This window comes from Cnephaeus nilssonii, assembly GCF_951640355.1.
Source record: "Cnephaeus nilssonii genome assembly, chromosome: 14".
Classification (NCBI taxonomy): domain Eukaryota; kingdom Metazoa; phylum Chordata; class Mammalia; order Chiroptera; family Vespertilionidae; genus Cnephaeus; species Cnephaeus nilssonii.
In genome coordinates, this window is record NC_137085.1 from 6,187,352 (window position 1) to 6,201,196 (window position 13,845).

General features: G+C 53.4%; 1 protein-coding gene across 3 annotated transcripts in view; it reads right to left on the reverse strand.

The window, feature by feature from the left end:
* Positions 1 to 2,052: 2,052 nt before the first annotated feature.
* GARNL3 (GTPase activating Rap/RanGAP domain like 3) overlaps positions 2,053 to 13,845 on the reverse strand; it is a 102,973-nt gene continuing 91,180 nt past the window's right edge. For all 3 annotated transcript variants that reach the window (XM_079790132.1, XM_079790131.1, XM_079790133.1), the window contains 8 exons: positions 13,558 to 13,716; positions 12,289 to 12,355; positions 7,940 to 8,047; positions 6,364 to 6,482; positions 5,856 to 5,994; positions 4,499 to 4,714; positions 3,732 to 3,858; positions 2,053 to 2,449 (listed from right to left, as the gene is read on the reverse strand). In XM_079790132.1, the coding sequence (XP_079646258.1) occupies positions 2,272 to 2,449; positions 3,732 to 3,858; positions 4,499 to 4,714; positions 5,856 to 5,994; positions 6,364 to 6,482; positions 7,940 to 8,047; positions 12,289 to 12,355; positions 13,558 to 13,716 (1,113 nt within the window). In that variant the 3' untranslated portion in view covers positions 2,053 to 2,271. The remainder of the gene's footprint in view (positions 2,450 to 3,731; positions 3,859 to 4,498; positions 4,715 to 5,855; positions 5,995 to 6,363; positions 6,483 to 7,939; positions 8,048 to 12,288; positions 12,356 to 13,557; positions 13,717 to 13,845) is intronic.

Here is a 13,845-nt window from a genome sequence, read left to right on the forward strand (position 1 = left end):
TCCTCATCTCTAATGGAGACGAGATCTGTCTTCCAAGAGTGTTTTGAGCAGGGGCAATGTACATAGACACCAAGCACACGTGTGCGAAGCACTCCAGTGCTAGCCCGTGTGGTCATGGTAGCTGCTTGCCCTCAGCAGTCATCTGACTGTACCATAAGGACAGGCAACTTCCCCTCTGTGCTTACGTGGCATCTTGTGCTCCAGCTATAAATTCTTATCCCAGCACTTCTTACTGCTTTGTGATCACCTGTGTACTTCTCTCCCACCCCAATGCTCGTGATTGTCTGCAGACAGCACCAGGTGTTTGCAGAGCGGATGAATGACTCAAACTCCATGGGTAAACTGCCCCGACAGTTTATTTTGTAACTCAGCCAGTGGCGGGTGTGGAGAGACTTTTGCAGACAGGATACTCCAGTGAGTCCAGCTAGGCCAGCTCTGAGCCTACAGACCGGCTCCTGCCCCCGGGCTGGTGGTCTCCCTCCCGTGAGTGTTCAGTTCTTGACCACGAAGCAGATATTGCTGCCAGAGCAACCTTCTGCCCCTTTTATAGCAAAGCACCACCCACGTGATTAGTAGGGTCCAATTCTTGCCCTTTCTACATTCATTCCTCAGATTTGTGACTTGAGTCAAGTCATGGGGTGACTCTAATTCTGCCCAATCTTTTGGAAAAATGGTCTAGAAAGCCCTTGGTTTTTCTATTCCAGGCTGAGAAGCAAGAACCATCAGGGGAAAAAATTACAGGAAAAACACCCATACGAGCGCATAAAGCTCACAAATTAGTTTAACATGAACAACATCAGTCTGGTCCAACTGACACCGTCACAGCCCGGCTCTGTACGGTGGGCAGGGGAGAGAGCCCAGCTCTGGGCCAGAGAACTCACAGGTTCAAATCTCCTTTCTGAGCCTATTGTTTCCTTATTTGAAAAGCAAACAATAATAAAACCTAATTCACCAAACTTTTGGTGAGGTCGAGATACAGGATGTAGCGGACTTTGTGTTTCCCCGTATGTGACAAGGGCATAACAAAACGCAAAGGAAGGACGGGCGTGCTGAACGCTGCGGAGTCCAGGAGAAGACACGTTCGGTTGTAAGCGCCCCACGTGCTTCTACTAAGAAGGACCGTCTTTACTTCGTTACTAATTTATTTTCTGACTCTGGCCTCCTGCCTTCTGCTGAAGGGACCCAGGCGGCCTTCAGCTTGCATTTGCCATCGTGTTGAACCGTGTGTGCGGCAGGCAGGGACGAAGAGGCAGGTCATGATCAAGGTCATGTCACACAGCTCTCTGCACTTAACAGGGGACGTGATTTCAAGTGTCTGTTGATGGGTAGTATAGGCGAGAAAAGATCTACTAAAACGGACTTGTCCGACGGATGCCAGAGGTAAATTACCTTCTTCACACATTAAACTTTTACAATGTCAGGGACACTAGGTTCCCCCTTTGAACTGTCCTGGCTGGAGGCTTACATTTCCCTGTTTCATTTGCACCCAGATTCTCTTCTCGCTTGGAGGAGGGAGCAGGGGAAGGCAGCTAAGTAACAAGAGGACGGACAATCGTTTGGTTCACGTGAAAGAGCAAAGCAGACCCGAGTGAGAGGAAGGCACTTGAGAATGCTAGTTTTGATAACTGTTCTCTGGTTATATGATTTCAGAGGAACAATAAACCCAAACAAAATCATCTCGAGACTCTTCAGCTTCTTCCTATACCTTATTCTTTTTCATGAGACAAAAGGAAAAAGACACAGGCGCTTCTGAGACCTAACCATTCAGCTCTCCTCAGGAGTCCAGGGGCAGGCATGGGACTGGTGCCAGGCACAGGGACCTGCAACAGTAATTGGGCCAAAGGTGCAGAACGAAAACTTATTTAAAATACATTTAAAAGGCAACGGCTTTTCTTTAGAAAAGAAACACATCATAGGACATAAAACTAATGAAAAAAGTAATTTTCCCACCTAAGTCTATAAAATATAAGAGAAGGCTGCCATAAGAAAGAGTGAACATTTTTGATTTATTCAAAGTTTTCATCTAAAACCTCAATGAAATCTACCACCTGTATTACAAGGGGACTGATGGTTCCTGCACAGGAAGAAACCAAGGTCGAGAGACGGCACTGGGCACTAGAGACCGACCCGGACTGGCGAGTGGCAGAGGTTTGGTCCAATAGGTCACGGACAGGCTAGACGCCGCGCTGTGCTGGGAAATGATGTCAGAACCGGTGAAAGTATAAACCTCCCTAAGAAAACGAAAGGTGGAAAACTCGACTTGGACCCTGTTTACTTCAAGTCAATAATGTCTTCATCCGAGGAAGCCGTGAGCTGGAAGGGGCTGCTGCCCCAGACGGGGCTGCCTTCTCTGTCTTCCCCAGGGTCCTGGTCGGAGCCCGTCGAGGCGCACTGCCCCTCGGGATTGGCTTCGGCGGTAGAAGGACTTTCCAAGGAGCCCGATGTGACCCTGGAAGAAAAGAGGCGCTGGAAAGGACCGCTGCGAAGACCACTGAAGGGGCCTGGTGTCTGGCAGTTTCGAGCTCCTAAGCCTGTCTTTCCCCACCCATTGGGGGAGTGGTGGGTGGGGACATGCAGGAGTCACCCACCACCCCAACAGAGCGTGGGGGCTGCAGTCCGGCAGCCCTACCTCCTGGAGCGGTGGGAGCTGCAGAGGCCAGTGGTGACAGGCACCTCGGAGGTGCCCGTGAGGCACTCTGCCTGCTTCCGTGCCCACGTGATGCCGTCACTCTGCCTCAGACCCTCCCGTGGCTCCCTGGCCTGAGGCTCAGGCTGAAACTCCCACCCACAGGGCCACAGGCCACAGGCCCCGCCCTGCTGCCCCCTCCAGCCCCTCCCAGCCCTCTCTGTGTCTCCACGTCTCTCCTGCTCAGCTCAGTGCCACTTCCTCAAAGAAGCCTTCCTCCTACCCCCTCCAAAGTAGACCTATCTACCCCCCACCCCCTCACTTATCTCTTTTTTAAAATCCCTTATGGCGACCCGCACTCCTCTGCATCCCCTGTCACCCGCGGATGCTGTCCGTCTAGGTCAGTGATGGCGAACCTATGACACGCGTGTCAGCACTGACACGCGTAGCCATTTCTGATGACACGCGGCCGCTTGGCCGCATGCCGAGGATGAAACATTTGCGAAATGTTTTTTCCTCAAAGTGACACACTACCCGAGTTATGCTCAGTTTTTTGGCGAAGTTTGACACACCAAGCTCAAAAGGTTGCCCATCACTGGTCTAGGCTGTCCTTGTTGGCCTTCCCCATAGGCCTGCGAAGCCCCTGTCGCCCATCTCCATGTCCCCACACCCAGCTCGGTGCCAGGCCCTCCATGGTGTGTGGAAGGAATTGTGGAGCACGCATGGTGTCGAGTGAGGGACACAGAGGATCTCGGGGACAAGCCGTCACTGGCTGTGACACTGCGCTGCCAGCAGAGCGGCGGCTGTTCCGCTCCCACCACAGCCCTGCAGACGTGCCTTTTCCCGCCCCCGACTGAGCGTTTTTGTTTAAAAAAATTATGTCAATACATATGGGGAGCACAATATAAACATGCCTGACTGTCTTTTAATGAGCCTTTGTCAGATTGCTGGGGGGTTGCCCATCTGTCGGGGCGCTCCCTGCCAGGCTGTGCTCTCTGGTCCAGGGGCCGCCCACAGCGTCACCGCCAGCGGACAGGCCTCCTGCCAGGGCTGCGACCGGAAGGCCACCCCCGAGCAGGGGCTGCTGGGGCTGTTTGTTCTTTACCTGTCGCTGCTCGTTGACCTCACTGTCCCCGGCGAGGAAGCTCCGCGGCTGTCCTCGAACTGCTTCCGGGCCTTTGATTTAGGCTTCGGTGCTGCTTCTGACCTGGGGCTACCGTCGTCAGAGAGGCCTGGATTGCAGGGGAGAACCAGAGGTCAGAGGTCATCACCACAGAGCTGCCGCAGAGACAGGAAATGCCCTTCTTCTTGGTTGGGAATTGGTGCATTATTGGGATAGTCAGGAAGAAAGAAGATACAGGATATATTTTTATTTATTTAATATATTTTTATTGATTGCAGAGAAGAAGGGGGAGGGGGAGAGAGAGAGAAACATCAAAGATGAGAATCATTGATCTGCTGCCTCCTGCACCCCCACACTGGGAATTGAGCCTGCAACCTGCGCATGTGCCCTGACTGGAAATCGAACCACAACCTCCTGGTTCATAGGTTGATGCACAACCACTGAGCAACACTGGCTGGACTCCAGTATATATCTTTTAAAATTGTATCAGATGAGACACTATTTACAAACAGCCTTTCCCCCTCAGGCATGATTGAGGCAGCTCTCCACACCAAAGAATATAGATGGGGGCTTGGTGGGGGTAAACTGCATCGTATTCCTAGGTACAGGTGCACGTAACTTATTTACAAATCCCTGTCTAAAGGGAAAGTTTCTTTTTAACACATTGTTTTTGAGGATGATGACTATCCAAAGACAAAACCAGCTGGTATGGTTACAAACGGGGAAAACAAATAATTGAGAGCCATTACCTAGCAGTTCCCTGCGGGTCCTGCTCGCTATTTCTTTAATCTCCATCCGGGACAGGGACAAGGAGTGCGTGACGGGAATGGCAGCGATGCCCACGCTGATGGAGGTGGGCGGGGTGATGACCTTGGGGACCAAGGGCGATTTCAGAGGTCGCTCGATGCTTCTGCCCACGAGGTTCCTGAGTGGAATCTTGTACAGATTTTTTGACTGAATTTCACCTGAAAAGTGATTTAGAAAGAGCATCAGCACTTTAAGGAAGTCCATGTCATTGACAAGAGGGTAATTTCTGGTTCCTCAACAGTTAGCAGGAAGGAAGATTTCCTGCCGCACGCTCATCTCCCGAGTTCCCAGCAGGAGCAACGGTGCCTGCGGCTGGTTCTCCAAGGGCACTGCTGTCCCGGTAACGAGGAGAGGCGCGCCCACCGCTGGCGACCTGCACAGGAGCGAGGGGCAGATGAGACTTGCCAGCAGCTGTGGGGGAGCTGGGGCTTTAGGGGAACAAGGAGCATAAAGGGGCCTGATGTGGGAGGAGCTGGGACAACCAGCAACCACAGCAAAGGCCTCTGGGATTCGTGGGCCAAGCCAGGTAGAGAGCAAGCAGGGTGTGCTGAGCACGTGCAGGCTTTATGACCAAATCCTTTTGGCTACAAACCCCGTCTGCTGTTCACACCCCAGAAGGAAAACTAGCTTTGCTTGGCCCGTAATCCCCTAGGCCTCCCCGCTTCTTTCTTTCTTCTTTTCTTTTTTTTAAATAATTCTTTATTGTTGGAAGTATTACATATGTCCCCTTTTTCCGCATTGACCCCCTCCAGCCCGCCCCCCAACCCCCCTGCACAGACCTTCAGCACCCTACTGTCCGTGGCCACGGGCCATGCATGTATGCATACAAGGTCCTTGGTTGATTACCTCCCACCCACCCACCCTCCTCCACTTCCCTCCGAGATTCTGCACTCTGTTCCATGCGTCCATGTCCCTGGATCCACTGCGTTCATCAGTTTATTTTGTTCATTAGATTCCACATATGAGTGAGGTCATGTGATTCTTGTCTTTCTCTGCCTGACTGATTTCACTCAGCATGATGCTCTCCAGGGCCCTCCATGCAGTCTCCGGGGTAAGAGAGCCTTCTTTTTTACAGCTGCATAGTGTTCCCTGGTGTAAACGCACCCTGGCTTTTTACCCACTCCTCCAATGATGGACACTTGGGCTGTTGCCCCAAGTATCTTAAGAATGCAACCAGTGCATTCAGAATACAAGTTCTTATGGCTTTAAAGAGTGACTTCCTTGGGAGGTAGTCACGTGCTGATTTGATGATGAACGGACCAAGATGCCTCTGAACAAGACAGTAAAAACGGGACTCACCTTCCCCCAGGGACCACGGGAACACGGGAGCCTCTCCGCCCGGGGGTGTCTGAGGGGAGTTGTGGGCACTGGCCCCCTTGGAGCTGCCTCCAGACAGGACCTCGCTCTCGGCCGCGGCTGCTGTGAAGTAGATATCCGACTGGGAGGGAAGAGACAAGACACGTGAGGGGTGCTGGGGCCTCGGTCCTCACTCAGCTCCTCTGTCAGCGCATCCCAGGGCGGCGCTGTGCCCGGTGCTACAGGAGAGGCCCGCTCAGCCCCCCTCACCTGCACCAAACAACTGCTTGGGGGACTAAGGGGCGCTCTGAAGCCCACGGGCTGCACATGAAGACCCCACGGCGGAAGGGGGCAGGGGGACGCGTTTCCAGCCTCCGCATCCCCCTGGCGCCCTGACACACTGCGGCCGTGCCATTCCCACCTGACCGCTGGGAGAGTCCCCTGCCCGCCTGCCCCCTCCTGGCGCCTGGGCCCCAGCCCCGCGGATGGAAACAAACCGGGATCTGCTCACCCTGGAGGCCACGAGCTGCAGCTGAGGCACGACCGCCGTGTGGACCAGGTTCCCATTCACCACCAGGCGGATCTCCATGGAGTCGGGGGTGAAGGCCAGGAGGTACGGGAAAGCACACACTGCAAGGCAGCGGGGCGTCAGCTCCAGCCCCCCGTGGCTGTCTCCCATTCCCCCTCACTTCTCGGAGCTCCCGCCTCTCCCAGTGCCCCGCTGCCTCTCCTACTTCGTGGGGCCTGTGCCCCAATTCTGAGAGAGCCTCCCTCGGTGGCCACGCTGTGCCTCTGATAGGGGTGCGCTGTCTCCGTCTCCTTACCGTCTTCCCTCCTGCAGTCCTGGAACCCCATCTTCCAGAGGCTCTGCCCAGGCCCTGGGACACCCCCTACTGTCCACACCACAGCTGGCCCAGCCCTCCCTGGCCTTCCTCCTCTCCAGCCCCTGTCATCAGTCACCTCCATCCTCCCCTGTCCTGTGTGCCTGGGCGGGGGCCACACCTTACCCCTCACTGTCCCTCACCGCGTCCCTGGGTCCGGTGGATTTGAGATCGCCCCTCTTCTTGACATCGTTTTTCCGATCCTTTATGGCTCCCACACACCACGACTGCCCTGGTGCCCAGGGATCCCACTCTCGCCTTTGTACTGGCCCCTCCTGCCCTCTCCCCTCCACCCTGGCCCCTCCCTTTGCACTCTGCTTGGGGACCCCTGCACTTTCCTGGCTCACCCAGACACGTTCTACCACACATAGCCTCTCACCTCCACCTCTCAGGTGACCTCCAGTGTGTGGCTCAGAACCTGAGCCAGCTCAGCCCTCCCTGCCTTTTCACCACACCGACCTGTCATTGGCCAGCGTCCCTGCCTTTTTATCACACCGACCTGTCATTGGCCAGCGTCCCTGCCTTTTTATCACACCGACTTGTCATTGGCCAGCGTCCCTGCCTTTTTACCACACCGACCTGTCATTGGCCAGCATCCCTACCTTTTTATCACACCGACCTGTCATTGGCCAGCCGGGTCCTCGGTGTCTGGCCCGGCTCCCCTGCTGTCCTGCAGTCCCTACAATGCCCACCTCTGAATAAATGCTTCTGTTCGGAGGAAAACAGGACTAACTTGGCTCAGATCTGACTTACCGGGCAGGTGCCCAGCTGTGGATCTTGAACCACGTACACAAGGCACCGCCATGCGTGTGTGACATCCCCGTGACGGACAAAGTCCCCGAGTTTCTGTGGTTCTAGACTTTCAAGCTTCGAAACTATAGGAACGGCGCCTGAAGCAGGGGCTTCCCCTCCCCCACGTCAGCCAGGGTGTCAGGTCTGGATCTCGCCCTTGCAGGTTAGAAAAAGGGGAGTGGGGCTCAGAAAGGAAAGGCTGCTAAAAGCCGAGATTTACTTGATCTCAAAGGATCATGTGCTCAGAACTGGGAGGAACGGGAGACAACAGTCCTAAAAGGGGAACAACAGAAACACCTGAGAACCATCCTCACAGAACTGATGGCAATTTAGCCGGAAGCTGCGAGTCTGTGACGCAGGCCTGGTCAGGTCCGGGGATGCATGAAGGGAAGATGCAGGTAGAGACTTGCTTACCAACCGCGTAAGGAGCCTGGTTCCAACAGAACTGGAAATCGGACGCAGACGGTTGAACCAAAAAAGAGCCCCCATTAAACGGACACACTTTTTTATAGATGCAACTGTCTGCAAGGAAACAACAGCGACTCATTATCGATAGAGACAATACTTAGATGACTGTGATTAGATACATGAAAAGCAGAGACAGGAATAGCGCCCCAAATGCGCGGTGCGAATATTGTCCCGAGGCCAGGTTCCCAGGGCGGCACTGCAGTAACCACAGCTGCCACTTCGGAGACTTTACCAGGAGCCAGGCTCTGAGCTTTGAAAACACCACCCACTGGAGCTGCATGGTCCTCTGAAGTGGATGCTATTATTGCGCCCATTTTACAGAGGAGAAAATTGAGGCGAGGAGAGGTGAAGTACTAGGGGTACCAGTTAATAATGTGGATTTTTTTCAATAGATGGAGTTACACATATGTTGATATATATGCGATTTGATATGTATGCTATTTTGTTGTATTGACAGCAAGCTTCAAAACTTCATATGTCAAATTTGCTGAAGGTGTTAACATCATAGATACTTTTACGCTTAAAAATGTTGAATTTCATGCCAAAAAATAGCATTTGCGGGATCTTTTAATTCATTATTTTGAAGAAAAGTGCTGCTGAATACTTCAGGAAGCTTATGGTGAACATGCTCTACTCAAGATACTTGTGAACGCTGGTTTAAATGCTTTAAAAGTGATGATTTCGATGTGAAAGACAAAGAATGTCCAGGTCAACTGAAAAAGTTTGAAGACCAACAATTACAAGCATTATTGGATGAAGATGCGTGTCAAACTCAAAAACAACTTGTAGAAAGATTAAACGTTGCTCAGCAAACAATTTCTGATCGTTTACAAGCAATGGGAAAGATCTTAAAGGAAGGAAAATGGGTGCCACATCAACTGAACGAAAGACAAATGGAAAACCGAAAAGTCATCAGTAAAATGTTGCTTCAACGGCATGAAAGAAAGTCTTTTTTGCATTGAATTGTGACTGGCGATGAAAAGTGGATTGATTTTGAGAATGCCAAATGCACCAAATCATGGGTTGATCAAGGTCAACCATCAACATCGACTGCAAGGCCAAATCGCTTCGGAAAGAAGACAATGCTCTGCGTTTGGTGGGATCAGGAAGGTGTGGTGTATTATGAGCTTCTAAAACCAGGTGAAACTGTTAATACTGATCGCTACCAACAACAAATAATCAATATGAACCACGCTTTGATTGTGAAATGACCAGAATGTGCCAGAAGACATGGCAAAGTAATTTTGCTTCATGATAACACACCATCACACACTTCAAAACCAGTTAAAGACACGTTAAAAGATCTTGCCTGGGAAGTATTAACCCATGCCCCGTATTCACCAGACCTTTGCTCCTTCAGATGACCACTTGTTCCGATTGATGGCACTTGCTCTTTCTGAGCAGCACTTCAAAATATACGAAGAAGTGGAAAATTGTGTCTCTGAATGGTTTGCCTCAAAACAAAGAAAAGTTCTATTGGGACGGTATCCACAAATTACCTGAAAGATGGGGGAAATGTGTAGCTAGCCATGGACATTACTTTGAATAAAGCACTTTTGATGTTTCCGTTGAAATTATCGTGTTTTCTTTGATTACAAAATCTGCCATTCTTAACCGGTACACCTCGTAGGTGGTCCGAAGTCTCAGCAGTCCCACGTGGGAGAACATGGGTCCGCCTGACTGCAGAGAAGGGACACCTGCTGGCAGCCCTCGGATGCAGGAAGCCCCCTGCGAGGCAGGTCCCACATGGAGCCCCACTCAGCCGGACTCGTGGTGAGAGCTCCACACGCCCCCGCCTCCCAACGGTTTTTTAGGAAAACCTGAAGCCATACGCCTGCATCGCCTGGTGACCCTGAGCCAGCATTAAGTTAAGGCCAGGTTACTTCAGCTCCCCTGTTCCTGGCCTGCTCCCAGCTCTAAACACAAGTCCGGTGGTTTGGACCCTCTCGGAGGGAGGGCGTTCACATAGAAGCAGAGGCCCCTGTTATTCCAGGAGCCGTCATGGGTTAGCCACACAATTTATTCTTAAATCCTTGCCCTCTCTTCCTCCGCTGGCTATCACCCTCGTCCTCTCTCTCTTTTTCCTTTGAAGCACAATTATTTGCAAGATTTGTCTCTGTTCCTCTTCCCCATTCCCTAGTGTCCTATGTGGTCAGCTTTTGCTCCCACTTCTGCCCCAAAGACACCTGCTGGGAGGTGACTCCACCTTGTAAAGCCGAGCCGCTCAGACCCCGCCCACTCCTGGTCCCCCTCCTGATCACCCCTCAGTCTTCCTGCTGCCCCACCTGTCTCTCTCCCCACTTCTCTTTACACAGTCCCTTCAGTCTCCGACTCCAGATGTAAGGACACCCAGTGGCATCTCCAGCCAGCCCTCCCGCGGGGCCCCGGGCTGGAGCGCCCAGCTGATGGCTCAGGGCTCCACAGGACAACTGGGAGGCGCTGACACATCCCAGCTGAACTCGGATGTTCCCCCAAGCGCCCTCCTCGCTAAGTGTGTCCTCCATTCTCCCAGCGGCTCGGGCCGCACCTGCAGAACCTGCCTCTCCTCTTCCTCTCATACCCTCCCTCTGACCCATCAGCCAAGGCCTGGGTCCTCATATTTAAAACACACCAGGAACTGCCATCTTCCGCCAGGTGAGGGCAGCCGCCCGGTGCCTGCTCCCCCACCTTCACCGGCTTCCTGCCCGCAGGAACCTGCGCCCGCTGGAGGGAACCAAGCTTCCGAGGTGCACAGAGAGGACAGAAACCGGCGCGCTCCTGTTTCCACACTCCCTTCTCACTCCGGGATTCACCTCTCGTTCTAAAAGCCTGCTCTAGCTTTCTGTTCGGAACTGCTCGCCCACCTAGAACCCCTCCCACCTTTCGAGAAGTTAAAAGGAAGAAAGATCCGCATCAGTGTTTGAAGCATCCTGTCACAAGTTCTCCTCACTGATTTTTCAATAAAGTGAAAAGACCACACTTTGGAGAGATCAACATCTTGCAAAAGTGACTTTAAACATGTGGCCCTGCTCCCCTTGTCCCCGAAACCCTGGGAGAGAGGACACAAAGGCCTGGCCCCTGAGCACTGGCGGGTGGAGCTCCGGGCCTCCCGCTGCCCCGCGGGGCCCTTCTCCTCCCACCTTCCTCTAAAGGGGGTGGTTTCGGCGGCTCAGACAGAACTGAGGCCAAAATGGCCTGAGAGAGACTCACTGTTGGAGGGCTCCTTCCTTGTGACTGCTCCTCCCAGCTTACTCCCTGTCAATCTCAGATTCCGAAAGATGTTTTCCAAATGAATGTCTCTCTTCCTCATTGGCTTCCCCTGACTTATTAACCAAAATGTCTGCCGCATGTGACATAAACAATATCACCACTCTACATTAATCCCATTCTAGGCTGAAAAAAATACGTTTTCCGGTTTCAGTTAGACTGGGCAGCCTTATGCACAAAATGTCACTACTCTTAGCCATGAACAGATCCTTTTTTCATAGTATACGGTCAGCTTTTGAAATGCTGCAAATCCTTAAAGACTCTACCTTCACTTCTGGTCTGCCCACACCCACCTGCCACCTGGCCCAGCGAAACCCAGCCGAGGCGGGGACCCAGGGAGAGGCCGCTCTCATTAGCACCTGAGAGGCAGCCAAGAGCGGAGTCCCTGTGGTTAAAATTCTGGGCAACAGAATCACGAGCGCCCTGAATGTGAGCCCTGGCTCCGCATGATCTTTTTTTAAAATATATATTTTTATCGATTTCAGAGAAGAAGGGAGAAGGAGGGAGAGATCGAAACATCAATGATGAAAGAGAATCATTGATGGGCTGCCTCCTGCATGCCCTCCTTGGGGATCAAGCCCACAACCCAGGCATGTGCCCTTGACCAGAATCGAACCCGGGACCCTCCAGTCCGTAGGCCGACGCTCTATCCACTGAGCCAAACCAGCTAGGGCTGCTTCGCATGATCCTGAGAAAGGCAGTTCACCGCTCTCGGCCTCAGCTGCCTTTTCTCCAAACTACAGGTAACAGCAGCACCTGAGAATTAAAGAGACGGCGACTCCAGCGTACTGAGCTCAGCACACGGCATTCAGCAAGGGCTCCACGCGGAAGCTGTCACTCTTAACAGTCACCCCCACACCCTGGAGCCCGGGCCACGACCGGGGCGTATTGGTAGATCTAGCTGGGAATGCAATTTTTAGATGTTTCCTGGAGCGCAGTTAGGCCACGGGATGAACCATTAGGCAAGTCTAAGGTTACGTCCCTTCGAATTGCCCCAGAAGGGACGGTGGGTTTCAGCGAGCGAAGACACAAGCACGGGGTTCACTTACAGTTGTAGCACAGGAGCAGCCCGGCTTCCCCGTCTTCGTAAACATCAATAGCCGCAACGAAATGAACCTGCAACGGTGACGAGCGGGGTCGTGGGCAGGCAGGAAGCTTCAGGGGCTCCCGTCACCCCACCCAACAGCAGCCTCCCGTCCCTCAGGTGCCTCTGTGCGCCACGCTGCCCCTCGGCTGCCTGCCCTGCCCTCCCAGTGGGGGCTGGTGCCGCCTCCTGCACTCGGCTCATCTTGCTCAGGGCAGCAGCTGGCATCAAGCAGGTCTATGCCAGGACTGAGCTGACAGCTGGGCTGTGTTCAGAGAGTTAGGCTGGGGGGCAGTCCATGGCGGAGCTCCAGCCACGGCCGGGATCAGGGACAGAGCCACAGCTGGGACCTCTCCACTCCCTCCTGAGGCTGCCCGCAGCCTGTCAGACCATTATTGACACTCAGGTTGGCGAGACCCGCTTCATGCTTCGACCCGATCCCTGCATCCGTCTCTCCGGGGCGAGGGCCCAGCAGGACCAGCTCCACGACGCTGTCTCTGCAGGCGAGGACGCGAGAGCGCACTAGAGAGCTTTTGGAAGGCAATTCTGAGTCCTCACTCCTAGAGATCCTGACGTTGTAAGTCTAATATGGGGCATTGTCTTTTCAATTTTTATTTGCTTAAAAAATAAGACTAACACCGAATTAAAGCAGAAACTGAGATGCATAACTCCAGGTGAAATAATCTCTCAGCTTGCCTATAGGCATACTCTGCCTTTGATTGACACTTAGAAATGATGAAAATAACATGTGGTGCTTGTGAAAATTAAAAAGCTCAGCTCTGTAACACGTGAGGCCCGTGCCCTGCCTTCCCAGCGCCCGCGGAAGAGGACGTCCAGCTGGGCCTGTGGCCAGCCTTCCCGTGTGGCTCGGGGTGAGCTCCCAACTGGGAACCCCTGGGACGGGGGCCCACGAATAAGCCAGAGACCCGATCCCGTTACCAGGTGCATCACCGAACACATGCTCTCATTGACGTATTTACGCGTAGCTTTTTGACGCTTCGGTTCTTTTATTGGGGACAATGGAGCGGCAGGGGCTGTGGAACAGCTGAACGGGCAAGGGGACAGTTCTACTGGCCTGAACCATTGGACGGACAACATGGCAGCTCCACGCGCACGGCCCAACTAGCACCGCACCTGATTCTGACATGACACAGACCCTGCTAACCGCGGCTTCACAGAGCTGGAAGCCACCCCTGGTCACCTCCCATCCCCCTGCCTGTGGCTGCCGACTCACCCTGCTGGCCTCCACGTGGTGCAGCCGGAAGGCCTCCCCCGTGCTCTCGTTCACCACGTCGAACTGGTGTCGATACGCCACGCAGATGAGATTGTCACTCTCTTCCGTTGGCCCGTCTACTAAAGTCATCACCACGGGAGAGTCGGTCAGACAGATCTCCTGTGCGGTCGATGACAGTGTAGGAGAAACGGTCAGGGCACGGAGCAGCCATCTTCGCATCAAGCTCCACTGCCCGCCCCATCCAGAAGGGGGTCCCCTCCCGGGCCCTGCAGACCCTGCTCCTGACAG